Source organism: Pneumocystis murina (assembly GCF_000349005.2).
Source record: "Pneumocystis murina B123 chromosome Unknown supercont1.14, whole genome shotgun sequence".
Taxonomy (NCBI): domain Eukaryota; kingdom Fungi; phylum Ascomycota; class Pneumocystomycetes; order Pneumocystales; family Pneumocystaceae; genus Pneumocystis; species Pneumocystis murina.
In genome coordinates, this window is record NW_017802372.1 from 262,445 (window position 1) to 284,970 (window position 22,526).

Below are 22,526 nucleotides of genomic sequence, written 5' to 3' on the forward strand. Positions count from 1 at the left end.
TTGCCATATAAGGTTTTCGCTAATGTTTATATCAAATATTGGGAGAAATGACCTTTATCAATTAAACTATTTAAAAATTTTATATAAAAAATTTCATTCAATACAAAATTTAAGAATATATTTAAATAAAGAATTAAAGCCAATTAATCACCTTTCAGATGATATTTATGAAGACAAGAATATCTCAAAAAAAGATGAATTTGAGAAGGAAAACTTAAGATCTAAATTTTTAAAAACTTCTAATTTCAACAAAAAAGTAGAAATTAGCCAAGCATTTAAGGAAAAATCAGAAAAAAATAGAGAAAAGACCCTTATGGAACCGAGAAGATCTATGGATGTTTCTTTTTTTAAATCAAAATTACCTAATTCTAGGTATTTTTTAGAAAAATAAGTATTATTTTTAAGTAAAATAGATATAGTAAATTAGAAAATTCTTATACAAAAAAAGATACGAAATCAAAAAGATCATCAGAAATAGTTAATGAAAATACCAAATCTTTATTTAATTTAGAATATTCTGGAATTAATAAGAATGAAATATCTAAAAAAGGTTCTTCTAATTTTAAAAAATCAAATATAGTCAAACTAAGCAAAAGACCAACGAAGTCCTCTTTTAAACCATACATTAATCTTCCTAATGCTATAACTATATCTAATTTATCTCAATTATTAAAATTAAAATTAGGTAAGCTTATAATTCCTTTATAAATTTTTATAAATACTTTTTTTTCTAGAAGAATTATCTATAAAGATGAAAGACTTAGGATTTAAAAATACGAATTATGATTTTCGTAATTTATTTAAAATTTATCAGGAAAATGATTGATTCTATTTAGTTTTAACATTTGAAGAGGCATCTTTAATTGCTATGGAATATAATTATAATCCTATTATAAATACTAAAAGCATGGTTCAATTATATAGGTTTGTTGGATATATTTGTTATTTCCATTTTTTTATTGTAATTAGTCAAAAAAATAAAGAAAATCTCAAACTTTCTCTTCGTGTACCTATTGTTACTATTATGGGACATGTAGATCATGGAAAAACAACTTTGTTAGATTTTTTTCGGAAGTCTTCAATAGCAAAGAAAGAATGTGGAGGGATTACTCAGCATATTGGTGCTTTTTCTGGTATTAAAACTACTTAAGTATCTATTTGTTTTAAACTATTATCAGTAACTATGTCTAATGGAGAAAAAATATGCTTTTTAGATACCCCTGGTCACTCTGCATTTGAGTCAATGCGAAAGAGGGGTTCTTTAGTTACCGATATTATTATATTACTTGTAGCAGCTGATGATGGTGTTATGACGCAAACTATTGAAGTAATAGAACATGCGAAAAGAGCAAATGTTCCAATAATTGTGGCAATAAACAAAATAGATAAAGGATTATTGAATATTCAAGATTTAAAATTAGATTTATTAAAGAATGGAGTTGAACTTGAAGAATTCGGAGGAGATACACAAGTAGTTTTAATATCTGCTATAACAGTTAAGATTTTATTTATTTTGAAAGCTACTAATATGTTAAGGGACAAGGAATAAAGGATTTAGAATGCGCTATTTCCAGCTTAGTTGAAATTTTAGATATTAAGTCAAAAATAGAAGGAAATGTTGAAGGAGTAATAATAGAATCTTCAGTTAAGAAAACGAAAGGGTATAATTAAGAATTGGTTTTATATTATTTATATAATATTTGCAATTTATTATAGGCCTTTAGCTACTGTTTTATTAAAAGAAGGGACTTTAAAGTTAGGCTCTCATATAGTTTCAGGAACAACATGGTGTCGTATTAGATCTATGACAGATGATTTGGGTATATCCCTTAAATCTGCTTTACCAGGAACTGCTGTTGAAGTTATGGGATGGAAAGATATTCCATTGATCGGAGAAAATATATTGGAAGTGGAAAATGAAGTAAAAATATTTAAAATAAAATCTTTTTTTTATTAACCATAAGAAGGAACAAGCCAAAAAGGTAGTTAAAAATCGTTTATTACATATAGAAGAGGAAAAACAATTGAGTAATATTGAAGAAATCAACAAAAGACGTATAGAAGATTATAAAAATAAATTAAAAACAACCAAAACTGACTTATCTCAAAAAGAATTTAAAGAAGTTCCATTTATTATAAAAGGAGACGTGAGTGGTTCAGTAGAAGCTATAAAAAATTCTTTATTATCAATTGGAAATGATAAAATTATGGTTAAAGTTGTGTATAGTGATGTAGGAAATGTTACTGAATCAGATATTATTCTAGCAAGTCTTATACAAGGTGTTTTCTAGGAGGGTATATTATTAAATGAGTTGATATGTTATAGGCTATATTATATCTTTTAACTTAAAATTGGACAAAAAAATTGCTCAAATTGCATATAGAGAAAAAGTTAAAATTATTTCACATTCAATAATTTATACACTTTTGGATTATGTTAAAGAGGAATTATCTCTTCTTATGCCTTTAGTAGAAAAGAAACATGTTGTTGGAGAAGCAAAAATTGTTAAAATATTTAATATTACGAGTAAAAAATCTTCAAAAACTGTAGCAGGTTGTATTGTTATTAATGGTGTTATAAATAAAAATGAAAAGATAAGAATAGTGCGTGATCAGAAAATAATTTGGGAAGGTATTTTTATTTTCTGCAATTTTTAATTGTTTATTTGTAATATAGGAAAATTACAAACATTACGACATATTAAAAAGGAAATAACTGAAACAAAGAAAGGGGAAGAATGCGGCATGTCTTTTAATGGATGGGACGGCTTTCTAGAAGGAGATTTAGTTCAAGGATATACCGAGGAATCTATTAAAAAAAAATTATAATTTATATAGTATAATATAAAATATGATATTTTATCATCATCAAATTTCTGCTATTCTTTCATTTCCTCCCACTGAACTCCTACCCATTCTTCTGTATATCCTATACCTTTGTCATTCAGATTTGGAATACAATCATTACTGCACGTCCCTATTATAATTGTTCCCCAAAGCATATCTCCTATAGATACATTTTCTTCCAAAATATTGATAGTATTTGGCATGATTTGAAGCTCAAAAACATTTTGAGAATTACACAATTGGCATTTTCCTAATGGATTTTCAGATTCAGAAAATTCAATTTTTTTAGCCAATAAATCTTTTAAAGAATAATATAAAGGCTGTCCTTTCCTATTATATCTAACTTTTATTAGTAAAATGTGATACAATTAGAAGTAATCTTTAATAATACCTAACACATTGCTGAGGATTAGCACGAATTTTTTTTATAAACATACGAAATCCTTTTTCTAATGTTGATTTTTCAAATATCTCCCCTGACCATTGATCTTTTTCATTATCTTTCACAAACTTTTCCTTAAAATTTTCAATTTTCAATTTTTCAGTTAATTCTTCTAAATTTTGTTCATTTTCTTCTACAATACGAAGAATTTTTATATGATATTGCAATATTTCATTGTCAGGAGGCCATTCTTCTTTCTCAATTTCATTTATTTTAGATTGATACACATTTTGATATGAAAAAGAACCTATTTGAGAATTTTTAATATTTGATAATTCAGGTAAATTTGAACGTGCTGATGAATTCTGTTCAGTTTTTGCGGAAAAATTCATTCGAAATGGATTAGATGGGTAAGAAGACATAGGAAAAGGTGAATTAAATAACGTATTTCCAAGACTTTTTAAAGAATTATGATGAAATTTATCATCTAGAGAATGTTTCGTTTTTGTATTCTAATTAAAAAGCATAAAAAATACGATTCGATATATTAAAAATGTAACAAACCTTTGTTTTTTGATATAAAATTCCCCTGATAACACGAACTGATCCTTCTTTATATTGACAACGTCTATGGCAACATGCCCATACATATATGACTCGATCATAATCTATATTATCAATATGTGCATATGATTGTAAAATAAGAGGCATAATTTGATTACAATTTCTACACTTTGAAAACTTTAAAGGAGGCTTTGTTAATCGATCAAGACCAATCTATAACAAATATTACTTATAAAACAAGATCCAAATTAAATATACCGGTAATCCTCCAAGACGTGTGATCAATGGATCTGATGCTAGATCTTCTGCTCTTGTATATTCATCAGGAAATGCCAATAACACAGGTTTGGTGTTCATTTTTTATCCAAAACCTTTATTATTTTAAAAAAAAATAAAATCTTATAGTAAACCCCCCAAAAAAAAGATAAAAATGTTATAATAATGATAATATAACCTTATTTAATTCAAAAATACTGTGAAAAAAAATAAAAATTCCAATAGATATAATAACTGAATGCTAAAGGCTGTATTGTAAAAAGATTTTCCGTTAAAAAAAAATAAAGGATATTTTAAATATCATATAATACAAAAATAACGTGCATTTCCTATATAAATATGTTTTTTCCAGTAAATTAGATGTTTTTAAATCATAAATATTTATGATCAAATAATACAAATAAAAGCCTATTTTTAAAAAAACTCAAATATAAAAATTTATGTCCCTTTAGAATTCTAAAATATAGTAAAATAAAATAAAAGTGTCCTTCTTAAGCCTTAATCAATCATAAATTTATACAACTACAAAACAACTGCCTCGTATACCCCCCTTAGAAAATTGTGCACGTGACCTTTATAAAAATCCTATATATATTTTCCATATAATTATATTTCAATAAAAATGTTATTTTTGTGTATAAAAAATATATAAATACTGTATATTTATCTAAGAAATACAATCAATTAAGTTTTAATTAGGATTCTTTTTTGTTTTCAAAGAAAAGAATCAAGATAGCGAAGATCGAGAGCGTGAAAACGTCAACGATATTTAGATTATACGCATATATTCCGCATACACGACGCGTATATAATACATAATTAAAGCAATTCCTTTGATTTAACTTATAGTTTTAATATATTCTTGAAATAAATATAATATTAATTATTTTATAGGTTTTTGAGCCGAATAAATATCTTTTTTTTTATAAATTTATAAAATTTGAACTTATTGAGTACTGGAATGTAATTAAATATATTCAAATAGATACAATTTATTTATATAGTAACTGCCAAGAATTAGCGAGTATTTTATATTTTAGGATGACTTATAGCTCTATTTGAATATATTATTTGTGTATTAAATTATGGAAACCTATAGTGTGTCAGCGGTGCCTCTAAAGAAAACAGGGTTTCTTCATGAAAGGATTATAGATATTAATGACTCACCTCTTTTTTCTCAATCGAATCCATATTTTTCATCCAAGGGACAATATAAAAAAAACAAAGATAACATATTACTTAAAACCAATTCTTCAACGAAAACAAATTTTTTAACAAAAAGTCCCCCAAAGTTTCTTTCAAGATCTATTTCAAGAACTTCGATATCAAAATGTATAGAGAATAGCTCAAATTCTAATTCTTTAGCTCAATCGATAAATGGATCGCCTAAACATGGTCTTCTCTCTTTATTTACTAGTAAAAAGAATGAAAATAGTAATTCTGGTATCTTAAGAGATATATAAATTATCTTTTTTTACTAATATGTAATAGAAAAACCTCATTCAGATATTGTATGTTTAAAAAAATACATGTTTGATGTTTTTTCTGAATAGGTGGTAGAAAAATATCAAAACTCGTGCAGTTCTTAAAAAGTCTCTCATCTCCAATAGAAAAAATGCAGAGGTAGCTTTTTATTAACATTAAAAATTTTTTAATTATTAATAGAATCATAATTCATGTAAAAATACACCTAAGTCTTCTGCAAAACTATCTATTCCGAAATCCAATTCTTCAGTTTTACCGTTAACAAGTTCTCTTAATGTTAAAAATCGTGATTCTAAACTATTAAACAAGCATTCATCTTTTCTAGATAATAATTCATCATGGATTCTTTCAAAAAATGTAAATGCCATGAAGAATCTTAAACTTCAGGAAGTTTATCATTCTTCTTTGAAAGAAGATTCTTCCGGTAGTTTAACTTTGAAAGAAAATATTAGTAATTTTTCATCTACTACATTGAATGAGACGAATTCTCACTCTTTTACTAAGGATAAACAAAATAATATGATATATTCATATTCTGAAGATCCTGGTACAAATGTTTCCCAGGATCTACGACAAAGTGTTACTGATTATTCAGAATTATCATTTGTTTCTGCACGTGATGTATTCGATATTAGTAAAAATTCTTTTGGAGATATTTCCAATAGAGAAATAAAAGATTCATTAACTAAATCTGACAATACAAGTTATAGAGACGTGGATGACTTTATTAGGGATGAATCGTTGAAATATAATGCTTCAATTATAGGAAAAAGTATTTTTTATGGAAAAGAAACATATGTTAGTAAAGTCAAAGCAGCTTCATGGTTAGGCGATTGGTATAAAAATATTTATTTACAAAATGAGTATTTCTGATATTTATAGTATGGAATTAAATTCTCAGGCAAGAACATTATATATGAATCAATTCGATTGGTCTGGTTTAGATATATTGACAGCTCTTAGGTAAGTAATAAATAATTATTGTCGGATTCTTAGGGATTTCTATTAGACATTTATGTTCTAAACTCATAATGAAAGCTGAAACTCAACAAATGGATAGAATATTGGAATCATTTTCAAAAAGATGGCATGAATGTAATATTTCCTCTAATCTAACTCCTGGTTCATTTTTATGAATTTTAATGATTTATTTAATTACTTTTAGATATTGTCCATGCTATTGCATATTCACTTCTTTTATTAAATACTGATTTACATGTTGCAGATTTAACTCATGGTCAAAAAATGACTAAAAACCAATTTGTTGAAAACACATTGTCAACTATATTTTCATCAAAGCCTAAGCCTAATTTTGATCTTTATGGATTTTTTGGATTGTCTTTGATGGGTAGTCCCGTATCTTCAAAGCATACTATGTCTTCTGATTTAGTTTTATCTGATCAATTATCTGGTACCACGAAATCTAATTTAAATACTTCAAGGAATTTTTCTAATAAATTTTTGGTTAACAAAGCATCTAATATTTCTTTAAATGAGATATTGAGTGACTCAGTTTATTTTGAAGTAAAAGCAATGCTAAAAGTATATTCTGTATTTTTATTAAAAGAGTAGGCTAATCTTGGTAGGAAATGTATACTTCGATTAAGAATTTTAATATAGTTCAGCCAGTACTCAATGATTCCCAATTTTATGACACTCAAAGTAATAGTTCACTATTTAACACAACAAAGTACTCTAATGACTTTTATCTTATGTCACTCAACCATGTATCCAGCTTTTCATGCAAATCTATCTCTGAAACGACAAGAGAAAAACATGGAGCAAGAAAATTTAAAATTAAAAACTGGACAAATAGGAAAAAAACATTATCTAGAATTTACTATGATAATTTTCATAGCTCTATTTCAAGTAATATAAATGATTGGAGTTCTGGAAATAGGTCTAGTAATGTATAAACATTCTAAATATATAACTTTTTTTTAATTCTTTAGTTTCCAGTTATTGAAAACAGATCTGTTTGTTCTTTTAATTCTTCATGTTATTCAACTAATACATATGATTGCCAATTTTCTACAATAGGATTTGCGGGAACTTTAAATACTATTATTAAGAAAGTACCTACATGCTTATCTAATACTTTCAGCCATAATTATGATACTAATGAGGAAAATGAATTAGCTTTATCGGGGCCACCATGGACAAAAGAGGGTATTTTGAAACATAAACATTATCTTGAAAACTTTAAGAAAGCAAAACATAGAACATGGGTTGAATGTTTTGTTGTACTAGAAAAAGGGAGATTAACAATGTTTCAATTTAACAATAATAAATTTTCGGAAAAAAAAGGAATACTTGGGGGCGGGAATTGGATTGTAATTTTTTTTATATTCTTGATTAATTATTAAATATTATGCAGGAAAATGCACATATTATTGGATCATTTGTATTGCTACAAACTCTCGCATCTTCATTACCATCCCCAGGTTATTCTCCTACTAGACCATATGTATGGGTTTTGACTCTACCAAATGGTTGTGTACATTTCTTTCAGGCAGGTACTGAAGAATTGTTAAATGAATGGGTTTATACAGCCAATTATTGGGCTGCTAGATTTTCTAAAGAGCCATTATTAGGTGGAGTTAGTAATGTAGAATATGGTTGGGGAGAATGTTTAAAAGAAATGAATAATAGAAAAGGAACAAAAAACAACGAAAATTCATTAAAAAATTATAATCCTATTAAAACTGAATGCTCGTATTTAAAATTACCAGGAGATAGAGCTATAATAAAGACATGGAACACGCCTCAGGTATCTCTTTTTTCTAATAGTCTTAAGGAAGAAGAACAAGTGAAAGTAATATCTCATTATCAAGTGATATTAAATGCAGTCTAATACTATTAATAGAAACTTAGAAAGTATATAACTATTTTAGAGAACGACGTTCAAAAACATAATGCGTATAGACCACAAATTCTTCAAGCAGTATGTTTTTTCTTGATATTAATTTTTCTAATATTTAAAGTTTTCTCCTCGACACCCAAATTTAGCAAAAGCATTGTTAAATTGGGAAAAGAAGTCTCAATATCTTCTTCGAGAAATTGTAAAATATAAAACATATTTGGAAACCTTGTCTAGAGCATTAGTGCTTAAAGAAGAGCGACTTTCTAGAAATAATACTACAGGTAGTAATTGCAACACAAATGAGTAATATTTGTAATTAAAAAAGTTCATATATGATTGTTATATTATATAATGGTTATATACTTGTAGTCAGAATAGTTAGTAGTACTTTATGATTAATTATTTGCGATATTTGTTGGAACAAAAAGTTGAAAAAATTGATTTTTTTGTTATATTTCAAATGAAAAGTTCTAAACATTTATATGGATAAATTATCATATTGTTACCAAACTAAAATAGGTCCGGAAGGCTTATCATCAAATATCGTTCATGATATTATTTTTGTTTCTTTTGGATAATTATCAACACTCATTTTTATATTTCTTTTTTCGATATAACGTTGATATCGACATCCTTCCCAAGATACAATACTAATACAACAAAATGTAATAACACATGTATGGCATGCCTTTATGATTGGTACTATAACATTATGATCAATTGGTTGTCAAATTAAAATCAATTTCTTTACCATGAAAAATAATACGAATGGTACCTAATATAACTCCACTTGCTATACCATATAAGATTGCATTCCGAAAACATGGAATATGATGAATATTAGCTATATCTGATGCACTAAATAACATCTATTTAAGGACGGTTTTGTGTATTTTTTATAATTTTCAAAATACCTTTATAATATAGACCCTATTTTTTAAAAAGATATAGGGTTTTAGACTCCATCTTAAGACGTTTAAAACATCTTTAATAATCATGGGGCGGCAAGCTACACGAAAAAAGCCTCATTTATACCAGAAAAGACTACCAAATGATAGGAAACCCTCTTCATCTGGATATGAACGTTGGGAACGTCTTCAATTGGTTAATATTATTGATGAACGAATGGGATTTGAGAGATTAGAAATAGGACCACCTATGGAAGGATGGCTTATTAATATGCATGAGGTATGAAAGTAAATAATGAATGTTTAATAAATAGTTAATAATTGGTTTAAAGACAGCATTGTTGGATGATACACAAGGAGGAAAAGCAGCTATGGCATTTTATTTTCTTCAAGATGATGGAGAAGCGTTTAAAGTTATTTTACCGTTTGAACCATATTTTTTTATTGCTTGCAAAGTATATCAGGATAAATAATGAATTAAAGTTCATTTGTTATTATAGACGGGTAGTGAGATCGAAGTAGAAGCGTATTTACGCAAAATGTTTAATACAATTGTTCGTATTACACGTTGTATGAAAGAGGATCTTCAAATGGTTTTATTATATTTAATTATTGTGAGAAATTTAATAATCTTTGTAGCCAAATCATCTTTCAGGATATCGCCGTTTATTTTTGCAGTTATTTTTTAATAATACAATGGACCTTATGAGTGTTCAAAAGGTTCTTGTACCTTTGGCAGAAGCAAATAAAAAAAAGATGGATTTATTGGATTCTTTAAATGAGGTTGTAACGTAAGATTGTGATAAGAAGGAGTAGGGTAATGATGACAATGTTTTTAGGGCAACAGCAGATACAACACTTTACCAAGAAATATATCATTCATCTTGTTCAATTCGTTCAGAAGACTATATTATTGATGCAAGAGAATATGATGTACCTTATAGTGTCCGTGTAGCAATAGATAAAGATATTCGTGTTGGAAAATGGTATCAAGTAAATCCTCAAGTGGGTACTGTAAGTATAGAAGTAATCGAGGATCGTATTGCTAGAGCAGAACCTGTGGTGCTTGTTTTCGATATTGAGACAACGAAATTGCCTTTAAAATTTCCAGATTCAGCAATTGATCAGATTATGACGATTTCTTATATGATTGATGGTCAAGTAAGATAAACATGTATATAAAATATATCTTATATATATAGGGATTTTTGATTACAAATAGAGATATTGTATCTTTAGATATAGATAATTTTGAATATACTCCTAAGCCTGAATATGAGGGTCCTTTTTGCATATTTAATGAGCCTGATGAAGTATAATAGATATTGACTTTTATATTTATTCATCTTTGATAGAAAAGTTTGATTCAACGATTTTTTAATCACATTAAGGATGCAAAGCCAACTATTATTGCTACATATAATGGCGATTTTTTTGATTGGCCTTTTATTGAAGCAAGAAGTGCTATATATGGGTTGAATATGTATGATGAGATAGGATTTTCAAAAAATAAGAATGATGAATATCAAAGTTCATATTGTGTTCATATGGATTGTTTTCGTTGGGTTAAAAGAGATAGTTATTTACCACAAGGTAGTCAAGGATTAAAAGCAGTAACGAAGGCAAAATTAGGATATAATCCAATTGAGTTAGATCCAGAGTTAATGACGAGGTATATTTGATTATATTTATTATATTTTATTTAGACTTTTAGATATGCTATTGAAAAGCCTCAGGTTCTCGCTCAATATTCGGTTTCAGATGCTGTCTCAACTTATTACTTATATATGAAATATGTGCATCCTTTTATATTTTCTCTTTGTAACATTATTCCTTTAAATCCTGGAGATGTTTTATCCAAAGGGACAGGAACATTATGTGAAATGCTTTTAATGGTATAAAAGGACTTTATATATATGCATATTTTATTATCTTAATAGGTTCAAGCATTTAAAAAGAATATTATTTTACCTAATAAACATATTGATTCTTATGATAAGCATTTTGAAGGACATCTTTTAGAAAGTGAGACATATGTTGGTGGTCATGTTGAAAGTCTTGAAGCAGGTGTTTTTCGAAATGATATACAAGAGAAATTTAATGTTGATTCGAATACTATTGAAAAGGTTATTTTTTTCGTATTTATATTATGTTTTTTGATTGAACTGTAGCTTATAAATGAACTTGATCCTGCTCTTAAATTCACTATTGAGGTAGAAGCTAAAAAAAAAGTTTCAGATATTCTTAATTATGATAAAGTATTTTTTCCAAATATATATATAGCTTTTAAATTAAATTATCTTTAGATAAAACAGCAAATAATTTTACAACTTGATGATTTCAAGAAAAGTCCTTTTAGGACAGAATATCCTAAAATTTACCATTTAGATGTTGCATCAATGTATCCCAATATTATGATTACAAACAGACTTCAACCCGATTCTATGATTGATGAATCTAGATGTGCTACTTGCGATTTTAATAAACCTGGGAAAACTTGTGATAGAAAAATGACATGGTCATGGCATGGTGATTTTTTCCCGGCAAAGCGTGATGAATATAATATGATTAAGCATGCTTTACGAAATGAAACTTTTCCGACAAAAGTCCATGGTACCTTAAAAAGTTTTGATGAACTATCTGCTTCAGAACAATCTTCTATTATTCAAAAACGATTAACAGAATACTGTAAAAGAATTTATGGTAAGATTCATGATTCTAAAGTTGTGGAGCGAGAGACTATAGTATGTCAAAGAGAGAATCCATTTTATGTTGATACAGTTAAAAGTTTTCGTGATAGACGTTATGAGTTTAAAGATTTACAAAAACAATGGAAACTGCGTCTTGATAACATACCTTCATCAAATCCTTCGCAAATTGATGAAGCTCGAAAAATGGTTGTATTATATGATTCACTTCAGCTCGCTCATAAAGTAATATTAAATTCGTTTTATGGTTATGTTATGCGAAAAGGCTCTCGTTGGTATTCTATAGAAATGGCTGGAGTTACATGTTTAACAGGTGCCAGAATTATTCAGACTGCTCGACAATTAATTGAAAAAGTGGGACGTCCCCTCGAACTTGACACCGATGGTATTTGGTGTATTCTGCCATCAACATTTCCTCAAAACTATATTTTTAATTTTGTTGATGGCAAAACCCTTTTTATATCTTATCCATGTGTCATTTTAAATTATCTGATTCATTCACAATTTACTAATCATCAGTATCATAATCTTGTAGATCCTCTTCGATATAAATATGAAATCCATTCTGAGAATAGTATTTTTTTTGAAATAGATGGTCCTTATAGAGCTATGATATTACCTGCATCTACTGAAGAGGATAAAACAATTAAAAAAAAATATGCAGTATTTAATAATGATGAAACATTTGCTGAGCTTAAAGGATTTGAAGTTAAGCGTAGAGGAGAATTAAAATTAATTAAGATTTTTCAATCTCAAGTTTTTAAATTATTTTTAGAAGGCACTACTTTAGAAGAGTGTTATGCTGCTGTTGCAACTGTTGCAAATAAATGGCTTGATATTTTATATACTAAAGGTGTAACTTTAGCTGATGAAGAGTTAATTGAATTAATTTCTGAAAACAGAAGTATGTCAAGAACATTAGAAGAGTATGGATCACAGAAATCAACATCTATATTTACGGCAAGACGCTTAGCAGAATTTTTAGGTGATCAAATTATTAAAGATCGTGGTTTGGCATGTAAATTTATTATATCTTCTAGACCTAAAGATGCATCTATTGTGGAAAGAGCTATTCCAGTTGCTATATTTTCTGTTGATGAAAATGTAAAAAAGCATTTTTTAAGAAAATGGCTTCGTGATAATAATCTTTCTGACTATGATATTCGAACAATCCTTGATTGGGATTATTATTTAAAACGTTTAAGTTCTGTTATACAAAAACTTATAACTATTCCTGCAGCAATGCAAATGGTACCAAATCCAGTTCCTCGTGTTGCTCACCCTGAATGGCTTCAAAAACGGCATTCTGCTAGGTTTAGTGGACTTAAACAACATTCTATTACAGAAAGTTTTAAGGCACTTCCCAAGATTATGGAAGATATTACAAATACTAATAAAAGGTCTTTTGCTGATATAGAAGAATCTCCTTTTCAAAAACCTACTAAAACTATTTTTAAAACTTCTAATAGTATTGAAGGAATTAACGAAAATGAAAGAGAAGATGATTTTTCTACACTAGGGCCATTAACTGTAACAATTGATCAAGATTATAAATTATGGCTTCAATATCAAAAGCGTAAATGGAAAATACAAAAACAATCTAGAGATAGACGCCGTTATTTATTTGGTCCAAACATTGATATAAACAATAGTCTCTCGAGTTTTTTTCATAATAAAGCTATTTATACTTATACAAAAACATGGGAAATTTTAGAATTTCGCCAAACAGATATTCCAGGAGAACTTCGAGTTTGGGTATTAATTAATAATATATTACATAGTATCAAGTTAATTATTCCTCGAATTATATATATTAATTTTAAATCTGCTAATTTTCCAGAATTTGAATTAGAAGGTTGTGAAGTTGAAAAGGTTTCAAAAGTATTGCCAAATGGAAAACAGTTTCCGTATCTTTTCGAGCTTAAAATGTCAGAACATATTTATAATAATGAACAGAAACTATTTTTAAATTTTTTCAATCATCCTAGTATTGATGGTGTATTTGAGACTCAAATAACTACAAAGGAGCGTGCAATATTACTATTGGGAGCAGTATGTGAATTTAAAAATACTACTCAGGGTAGTTTGAAAAAGGCATTGGAAAAAGGGTTTGATTTAGAAATGCTGGAAAAATCAAATAAAAATATTTCATATTTAGACAAGTCTAAATTGAGTTTTATATTTGTGAGCCTTTTTTTTGCTGGAAATAGGAAAATTCTTTCTATATTTTATTCAAATAAACATATAGCTAATTTATTTGTTATGGATAATTCTCGAGAAACTCCAGTGTTTCCAAATTTTGAGAAACTTTATACAGAATTATTGTCTAATTGGAAATCTCAAGACCTATTTAACGATTCAGCATTTGAATTTAGTGATTCCATTACATTTAAGATTCTTATATTAAAAAATGAGAAAAAATTATATAAATCTTTTTCTACTTGTTTAAGAGAATATCAAACAGAAAGACATGGACCAACTATTGTAGTTCATACTTTAAAATATGATCAATTATCTCAATCATTTCCTATTTTACTTGATTTTCCTCTAATGAAATTTCCTCAAGATGATAATAATGTTCCATCTCTGGGGTGGCAGACTTATCTTGGAAAGAGTCTGATAACATCATTTTTACATTTGTCTGTTTTTATTTTATATAGGATTAAGCTTTCTAGATACAGTAATATACCTCTTTGTGAAATGTCAGAAGATGATCCAAAATTTGTTATTGATGTTACATTTGCAAGATGTCTTATAAAAAATAATTATTTGTTATGGTGGTCAAAATCTTCTGTTCCAGATTATGGAGGATATGAGAAAGATTGGATGCCATATATACAAGAAGGATTGGACATACCTCTCGTTAACAATCCGGGATCTTATGAAAATGTTTGTATTGAACTTGATGTTAAAAGTCTTACTATTTCTGCTATCTTAAATTTTGCTTTAGTTAATGCATTTGATTCTGTTTCAGAACAAGCATTTGATGAATTTTCTATTTTAGACAATGGTATTCATAATGATTTTGAAAATTTTGTTGACAGTAATTCTTCCAGCTCTGTTATGGTTGTTTTGAAATCGTTGGTTAAACACTGGTGGTCTGAAGCAAGTATGGGCAATACAAATGCTGATTTAATGGTACAGCATTTTATACGTTGGGTTTCTAGTTCGGATTCATTCTTGTATGATATATCGCTTCATATTTATGTTCAAAAAATATTGAAAAAGGCATTTCTTAATTTACTTTCTGATTTAAAAAAAGCTGGTTCAAAAATTGTATTTGCTAACACTTTTCGTATTCTTATACAAACTAGCAAAAAAAGTCTGGAAAATGCATATGCTTATGGATTATATATTATAAAAACAATTAGAGGCAAGCCTCTTTTCCATTTTCTGGATATTAATATTAAAGAATACTGGGATTATCTTCTTTGGATGGATGATGCCAATTATGGGGGGATGGCATGTTCAGAAATAAAGAAAGAACAAAATATGGATACAATATTACACTGGCATATCGCTAATTTCCTTCCAAAAATTCTTCAAGATGAATTTAAAGCTTGGGTAACAGAATTTATCTCATTTATGTATAAATCGAAATTATCTGCATTAAAAGAATTTCCTACTCAACATCAATTTCAGGATCATATAAGTAAGTCTCAAATGCCGGAGACTTTGAGCGAAAATACTATTTTAGACGAGATTGCTAAACCTCTGATTAAACGTACCTCTCAATTATTTCACTTGCAAATCAATTCCTTCAAAAATGATGAATTAAATTTGGAATTTCAAGTTCCCATTTTGCCTGGATCATATTTGGAAATTAGCAACCCTATATTGCTATTTATAAAATGCATTTGTGCTGTTTTTGAATTAGTAAAAGATTTTTCTTTGGATGTAAGAATGTTACGAAGAGATTTACTAAAAATACTTGACATTAGTGAATTTAGTGCAGAATCTATCTTTCAAAATCCGAGTCGTTCCTATGTACTTCCTGTTATATGTCAAAGTTGTGGTTTCTCACGTGATATGGATTTTTGTAGAGATAATGATTTTTTAATAGATCAATCAGATAAAAAAGTGCCGATTTTAAGATGCACTCAGTGTCTTACTGAATATAATAAACTTGCCATTGAAGAAGTTTTAATTGGAAAAGTTCAACATATGATAAAAATTTATCAAACCCAGGATTTACGTTGCAAACGCTGCAAAAAAATGAAAGAAACTAATATACAAGAATATTGTGCTTGTTCTGGTAATTGGACCTCTACTTTTGATCATTGTCAAGATATTTTCAACATATTTAATAATATAGCTATTTCTTGTGAATTTAAAATGTTAGAAGAGATTCTTCAACTATCTACATAAATTATTGTTTACTGGCTGGATTTGTAGAGATACTTATGTATAATTAAGATTATATGGATTATACTATATTTTTATTCAATTTTTTTTTGACCGATTAACAAGACGTTAAAGAAAATCTTGAAAAAAAAAAGTGATGTCTTTTGCAGGAGAAAATGTTCCTATTATAGGTTTAAATAAATGAATATTTGGATTAATTTTAATATGATTTTAGTTCTTAAGGAGGGGACGAATGATTCGCAAGGACGAGGTCAATTATTGTCTAATATTGCGGCAGTTCTTGCTATTCAAAGTACAATTTGTACAACATTGGGTCCTCTTGGTGCAGATAAATTGATTGTAGATGATAAAGGTGTTTATATGTTTTTTTTGGTAAATTTAGCTGAATTTTAAGGTCAAATTGTGATTTCTAATGATGGCGCAACTATTATGAAATTATTAAATATCGTGCATCCGGCGACTAGGGTTCTTGTTGATATTGCAGTATGAGGAGTATCTATTATTTGATATAATTATATTGACTGCCTTTTAAGCGAAGTCAGGATGCGGAAGTTGGCGATGGAACGACATCTGTTGTGGTACTTGCAGGAGAACTTTTAAAGGAAGCAAGGGCATTTATAGAGGAAGGTACAAGTCCGTATATTATTTCTTTGGGTTATAAAAAGGCATCTCGTCTTGCTGTAGATAAAATAAAAGAAATTTCTGTTAATATACAGACCTCTGATAAAGAGTTAATTCAATTTCTATTAAAAATATTTAGTTTTTAATAATGAATAGAAAATTTTATGGATATCTTATAAAATGTGCAGCTACGTCAATGTCATCTAAACTTATTCATTCTTATGAGAGTATTTTTGCAAAAATGGTTGTAGATGCTGTTTTAACTCTTGATGATGAACTTAATGAGAAGTTAATCGGCATTAAAAAGGTTATTGGTGGTTCTGTTGAAGTATGTTTTTCTTTCTTTTTTTTTTTTTGTTTATTTTAATTTAGGATTCTTTATTAATTCATGGTGTTGCTTTTAAAAAAACATTTTCTTATGCAGGATTTGAACAACAACAAAAATCATATAAAAATCCAAAAATAGTTTGTTTAAATGTAGAGCTTGAACTTAAAGCTGAAAAAGATAATGCTGAAGTTAGAGTGGAAGAAGTTTCGGTATTTTTTTTAAAAAAAAAGAAATTTTATTTGAATTTAATAAGTTTTGTTTTAGGAGTATCAGGCTATCGTAGATGCGGAATGGACAATTATATTTGAAAAATTAGAAGCATTGGTTAATACAGGTGCTAAAATTGTATTGTCAAAATTGCCTATAGGGGATTTGGCAACTCAATATTTTGCTGATCGTGATGTTTTTTGTGCTGGAAGAGTCTCTTCTGAGGATTTAAATAGAGTTGTTTTGGCAGTTGGAGGAACTATACAATCCACATGTTTTAATATTGAGCCACATCATCTTGGAACTTGCTCAAGTTTTGAAGAAAGACAGATTGGTGGTGAACGATTTAATATATTTGAAGGATGTCCTAAAGCCAAAACATGTACTATAATTCTTCGTGGAGGCGCTGAACAATTTATTGCGGAAGTAGAAAGATCTCTTCATGATGCTATTATGATTGTTAAGAGAACAATTAAAAATAATAGTATTGTAGCAGGTGGTGGTGCATGTGAGGTAATTTTTTATTAAAAAAAAAAAAAAAATTAAAATACATAGATGGAAATTTCTAAATATTTGAGAGAGTATTCACGAACAATTTCTGGTAAACAACAATTTCTTGTCTTGTCTTTTGCAAAAGCATTAGAAGTGATTCCACGGCAATTATGTGACAATGCTGGCCTTGATTCTACTGATATTTTAAGTAATTTACGTATGCGTCATGCTAGAGGAGAAAAATGGGCAGGAGTTTCAATTAAATCTGAAGGTGTTGCTGATAATTTCGAGGAATTTATATGGGAACCAAGTCTAGTTAAAATTAATGCTATTTCATCTGCTACTGAAGCTGCATCTATGATTTTATCTGTAGATGAGACAATTAGAAATGAGCAAAGTCAACAGGTAAATTCAATAATTATTTATATATTTCTTTAACCAATTTATTAGCCTGACCTACCTTCTAAACCTTCAAAAGGTCTTCCTCAACGTTCTTTTAAAAATCAGCCGCTTTTTAATAGATAATTAAATAAATACAATAGTTTTTATAAAATATATATTTATAAGATATATTAATATTATTTTCATATTTTTTATATTTTTTAAAATATTAACACATCGAGCTCGTTAAACTTTTTAATATCTTAAGATCTAAGGGAATCTTAGAAAAAATAATTGATTTCTTAAGTTTTATATTAAATAGATCTTATGAGATGTTAAGAAATCCTTAATCAAATTAAAAAATGATTAGAATTGAGAAGTTATGGACATCAACAGATCCTGAACTATTAAGACATTTGGCACTTTTGATTAAAGAAAAAGAACAATGGTATGCTTATTTGACTCCTTTAGAGGGGAAATGTTTCTTAAGTTGTCTGGATGATCCAATTCTTTGGAAAGAATTTATTGATTTTAAGCCAAATGTTGCAGAAATGTCATCATCTACAGAAATCTTGGAGAAGTTAACAGTCTTATTTCGTGTGAGATTTATGCTTTATGACAAGGCAATTGAATCTTTTATATTTTTTAATGATAAAGATGTGTTTGGAGTGGATAAATCTTTATTAATACAGTGTTTAAATAATTATGAGAAGAGGAAGAATGAAATGTATGATTTCGGGACAGTACGATTATTAGAAGATAATTTTTATGATATGTACGATGAAGAATTAGAGGATCAGTCAAGCTGTTCTAAAAAAGCAGATATAAAAGAATGTATGATATTTTTTTTATAAAATTAATATTGATAAAGATATAGATAAAACATCTAAGATTAATCAGCAAATAGGAGCATTTTTTAATCGTGTTTATTATACATTAGATAATGATAAAGATGCAATGATAGAACATAAATTAGATGTAATATATATTTTTTGAGATGAATGTTTTTAACAGAAAATAGACATCTGATCAATTAGATTTTGCTGAAATATCGTCAGATGAAGATATTTCAGTAAGTGTAATAGACTATTTTTATATTTTAATAATATAAAAGGTTACTTCAAATTTGGAAATGGAAAATATTTCCTTGAAGGTCTTATATATATTTATACGATAATTAAGTCATCTAAGGCTAATATTTAGTATCTTCTTTCTGCTATAGAAAGTAAACGATTGGTTATGGCTATTTCTGATCTTGAATTGCGTAATCTTTTATCTGAAGTATGGAAAAGTAAATCAAAATGGGTAATGGTTAAGCTCTGTGCTATGAATATTAATTGATATGAAAAAGACGTCTGAAGAAAATCTTGGTCATGAGCTTTATGATGCAGCGAAGAAGGTTGTTCTTGAATTAAAAGCTTATACGGTATACAATAGTTTTTATAATATTACAAATTTGATAATTCAGGAACATTCTACTGCATTTTTAAATAAAGTTAGCAAAAGAGAAGCACCTGATTATTATGATGGTATTTTTATTTTAAAATATTACTGAATTTAAGCAATTTATAGTTATTAAAAATCCAATGGATTTGGGGACTGTTATGAAAAAACTTCGAAATTTTCAATATAATAGTAAAAAGGAATTTGTCGATGATCTTATGCTTATTTGGTCGAATTGTCTTATTTATAATGCAGATCCTGTAACTATTTATTTTAAAAAGTTAATAATTAACTTAACTCAAAAAGGCACATTTCCTTAGAAAACATGCAATTGCTATGCGTAAAAAGACGTTATCTTTGATTAAGCTTGTACCAGATGTTGTTTTGTATGATAGAAATAAGACAAATGTTGAAAAAAATGATTTAAATGATGATGATTTAGAACTTTATGATGATGGTTATTATATATCATTTACTTCTATGGTTTGATAAGATTTAGAAACTTTGCAAAAGCTAAAGACTGGAACATCTTCTGTAAAGAAAACATTTTCTTCAAAACCCATTAAAACCAAAGATCCTGAAATGGATTTATCTGAAACATATTTATCTAGTAATATTATGAAAACAGATTCTTTGTTACTAAAGAATAATACTGAAAAAGTCATTAATGATGCTAATATGTTTAACAGAGAATATGCATCAAGTTTTAATGGAGTTGGAAGCTTGAGTTCTATTCAAAAAATTGAACATGATAATGACGATGTAGTATATCAAGCATGGAAAACTTTAACAAAAAAAGTTCGTGCAGAGATATGTGTTAGTATTCTTGAATTCTTCTTCAACTATCTAATTAGATGTAGACTATTAGACATAAACTTTTAAAAGGGGATAAGTTAAAAGGAAACGCTGTAGCAGTATCTAGAAGTTCAAAGTCAATGATAAAGTTTCAAGAATGGGAAACAGGTTGTTCTAAGAATAATGATCTAAATAATTACTTAAATTATGAATTATCTGGAAATTTTGATTCCGAAAAAAATAATGTTGAGGAGAATTGGTCTGAAAGCTCTTATTTGATTCTTTATAATGTTTGTTCTGGTCTTCCTAGAATCCCTATAATGAATGATGAATTTTATAATTCTAAATCTGATACCTTTCAAGATTATTTGTAAGTATTTTTGTTTTATAAATAACTAAATAATATGATAGATTTATTGAATCTAATCCTCGGTTTTTGCCTCCTCCAGAAGGCATTTGTCGCAAAATATATAAAAATATTGAAGATTTAAGAAGTATTAGGAAATTATGTAATAAAGTATATGCACTTAAAATGATGCAACAAGCGAGTTCAGTTGGTGTTCTTATTTTTTTTTGTTTTATAATTAATTATTCTAGCTATACTATACATGTTTTAGAACACCTGAAGAACAAAGACCTTTGAACTTAGAAATTCAAAATAAAAGTTTTAATCTATTTAATTGTATAGAAGTAATGTCAGAAGAATTGGGATTTTGTTTATTAGGGAAATTTGTTTCTACGTTATTATATCATGTGGGATTTGAAGGTTAAAAGAATTATAAATTATATGATTGTTCTATTAAATTTACTAGAGTATCAAAGTAGAGCTTTAGATGTTCTGGTGGATATTGCAAGTTCATTTTTACTAAAGTTAGGGAAAACATTAAAATTATATTTGGAAAATATGTCAGATAAATCAATAGAAGTATTTTTTCGATAGACTTTATTTCTTATTAAAATTAACAGGAAAATCTTTTGCATGCTCTATATGAAAATGGGATTTCAGATATTTCTTTATTTGAATCTTATATTAAGGATGGGATAGATAGATATAGTACTAAGCTTAATGATATTCAGAGACGATTACAGGCGTATCTTAATGAAACAATTGTATTTTTTTATTTTTTTAAATATATTAAGTGTTTTTAGAAGCCTTCATTATCTTATTTTGATGAAGAAAACTTGGAAAACAATGACTCTTTTATTCAGTTAGTATATTGTATTTAGGAAAAAATAAATTAACAATAGAAAAGTGGTGATTTTGCCGAAAAGATAGGTGAAGACTTTTTTGGATTTAAAGAACTCGGTCTGGATAAAGAATTTGGTCTTTCTTCATTATTGGTAAGTTAGTTTTAGACTGACTACATCTTAATTGATTGTTTTAAAGGTCCCTCTTCATTTGTTGCATGGAAAAGTACAATTAGGGCCAGGCGTTTCGGACCCTGTGTAAGTTTTTTATAGTTCTTTTTTATAACTTTAATTTGATTTTTAGAAATATAACGAAACAAGAAACCAAACATATTCCTCCTTCAAAATTTGAGCCAGTAACATTAGATGTAATTGAACGTCAAATTGGCTTAGTACAACCATTTTTAAAATCGAAATTATTGGAATCAGGTGGAAACAAATTGATTGAAGATGAAGACCTGTTTATAAAACAGAAACTTCGTCTTCCTCCTAATGGGAAAATAATTACTCCTTTGAAAAAAATAGGAACGGTTGCATTAAATTTATCAAAAAAAAAGAAAAAGCTATTAGATGCAAAAAATAATGATTCTGATGCAAAAAAACCAAAAAACGAAGAAACAATATTTCCTTCTGAATAATTAATATAAAGTGTAAATAATGAATTCAAAAATAA

General features: G+C 27.6%; 7 protein-coding genes across 7 annotated transcripts; 5 read left to right on the top strand and 2 right to left on the bottom strand.

Moving 5' to 3' along the window:
• Nucleotides 1–22: 22 nt before the first annotated feature.
• On the top strand, nucleotides 23–2,829 carry PNEG_02963 (translation initiation factor IF-2; the record flags this gene model as incomplete). The annotated part of the gene is made up of 11 exons (XM_007876817.1): nucleotides 23–372; nucleotides 414–685; nucleotides 735–791; nucleotides 837–924; nucleotides 970–1,133; nucleotides 1,179–1,495; nucleotides 1,537–1,661; nucleotides 1,717–1,921; nucleotides 1,968–2,280; nucleotides 2,327–2,632; nucleotides 2,678–2,829. 11 exons carry the CDS (start codon nucleotides 23–25, stop codon nucleotides 2,827–2,829), a joined length of 2,349 nt encoding a protein of 782 aa, XP_007875008.1.
• Nucleotides 2,830–2,868: 39 nt separating this feature from the next.
• Nucleotides 2,869–4,279, bottom strand: PNEG_02964 (hypothetical protein). Its single transcript, XM_007876818.1, has 4 exons — nucleotides 4,052–4,279; nucleotides 3,794–4,006; nucleotides 3,239–3,741; nucleotides 2,869–3,186 (listed from the first exon to the last, which is right to left on the bottom strand). Exons 1-4 carry the CDS (start codon nucleotides 4,148–4,150, stop codon nucleotides 2,880–2,882), a joined length of 1,122 nt encoding a protein of 373 aa, XP_007875009.1. The 5' UTR covers nucleotides 4,151–4,279; the 3' UTR covers nucleotides 2,869–2,879.
• An 875-nt stretch (nucleotides 4,280–5,154) lies between these two features.
• PNEG_02965 (hypothetical protein) lies at nucleotides 5,155–8,724 on the top strand (the record flags this gene model as incomplete). The annotated part of the gene is made up of 12 exons (XM_007876819.1): nucleotides 5,155–5,512; nucleotides 5,561–5,580; nucleotides 5,630–5,692; nucleotides 5,735–6,390; nucleotides 6,437–6,517; nucleotides 6,564–6,676; nucleotides 6,720–7,096; nucleotides 7,141–7,464; nucleotides 7,507–7,887; nucleotides 7,932–8,369; nucleotides 8,421–8,498; nucleotides 8,539–8,724. 12 exons carry the CDS (start codon nucleotides 5,155–5,157, stop codon nucleotides 8,722–8,724), a joined length of 3,075 nt encoding a protein of 1,024 aa, XP_007875010.1.
• A 240-nt stretch (nucleotides 8,725–8,964) lies between these two features.
• On the bottom strand, nucleotides 8,965–9,286 carry PNEG_02966 (hypothetical protein; the record flags this gene model as incomplete). The annotated part of the gene is made up of 2 exons (XM_007876820.1): nucleotides 8,965–9,119; nucleotides 9,169–9,286. The coding sequence occupies 2 exons, from the start codon at nucleotides 9,284–9,286 to the stop codon at nucleotides 8,965–8,967; spliced, it is 273 nt and encodes a 90-aa protein (XP_007875011.1).
• A 127-nt stretch (nucleotides 9,287–9,413) lies between these two features.
• PNEG_02967 (hypothetical protein) lies at nucleotides 9,414–16,401 on the top strand (the record flags this gene model as incomplete). Its single annotated transcript, XM_007876822.1, has 11 exons — nucleotides 9,414–9,605; nucleotides 9,658–9,780; nucleotides 9,826–9,918; nucleotides 9,965–10,116; nucleotides 10,165–10,486; nucleotides 10,528–10,638; nucleotides 10,681–10,997; nucleotides 11,040–11,220; nucleotides 11,266–11,451; nucleotides 11,497–11,583; nucleotides 11,632–16,401. The coding sequence occupies 11 exons, from the start codon at nucleotides 9,414–9,416 to the stop codon at nucleotides 16,399–16,401; spliced, it is 6,534 nt and encodes a 2,177-aa protein (XP_007875013.1).
• A 119-nt stretch (nucleotides 16,402–16,520) lies between these two features.
• PNEG_02968 (T-complex protein 1, eta subunit) lies at nucleotides 16,521–18,571 on the top strand (the record flags this gene model as incomplete). The annotated part of the gene is made up of 9 exons (XM_007876823.1): nucleotides 16,521–16,568; nucleotides 16,613–16,750; nucleotides 16,793–16,881; nucleotides 16,932–17,128; nucleotides 17,176–17,347; nucleotides 17,392–17,556; nucleotides 17,612–18,067; nucleotides 18,110–18,451; nucleotides 18,497–18,571. The coding sequence occupies exons 1-9, from the start codon at nucleotides 16,535–16,537 to the stop codon at nucleotides 18,569–18,571; spliced, it is 1,668 nt and encodes a 555-aa protein (XP_007875014.1). The 5' UTR covers nucleotides 16,521–16,534.
• A 218-nt stretch (nucleotides 18,572–18,789) lies between these two features.
• Nucleotides 18,790–22,491, top strand: PNEG_02969 (hypothetical protein; the record flags this gene model as incomplete). The annotated part of the gene is made up of 19 exons (XM_007876824.1): nucleotides 18,790–19,261; nucleotides 19,305–19,405; nucleotides 19,449–19,499; nucleotides 19,542–19,580; nucleotides 19,631–19,732; nucleotides 19,779–19,853; nucleotides 19,896–19,956; nucleotides 20,000–20,130; nucleotides 20,177–20,327; nucleotides 20,370–20,686; nucleotides 20,731–21,035; nucleotides 21,077–21,218; nucleotides 21,263–21,431; nucleotides 21,478–21,590; nucleotides 21,632–21,775; nucleotides 21,815–21,873; nucleotides 21,919–22,006; nucleotides 22,053–22,111; nucleotides 22,158–22,491. 19 exons carry the CDS (start codon nucleotides 18,790–18,792, stop codon nucleotides 22,489–22,491), a joined length of 2,913 nt encoding a protein of 970 aa, XP_007875015.1.
• Nucleotides 22,492–22,526: the final 35 nt, after the last annotated feature.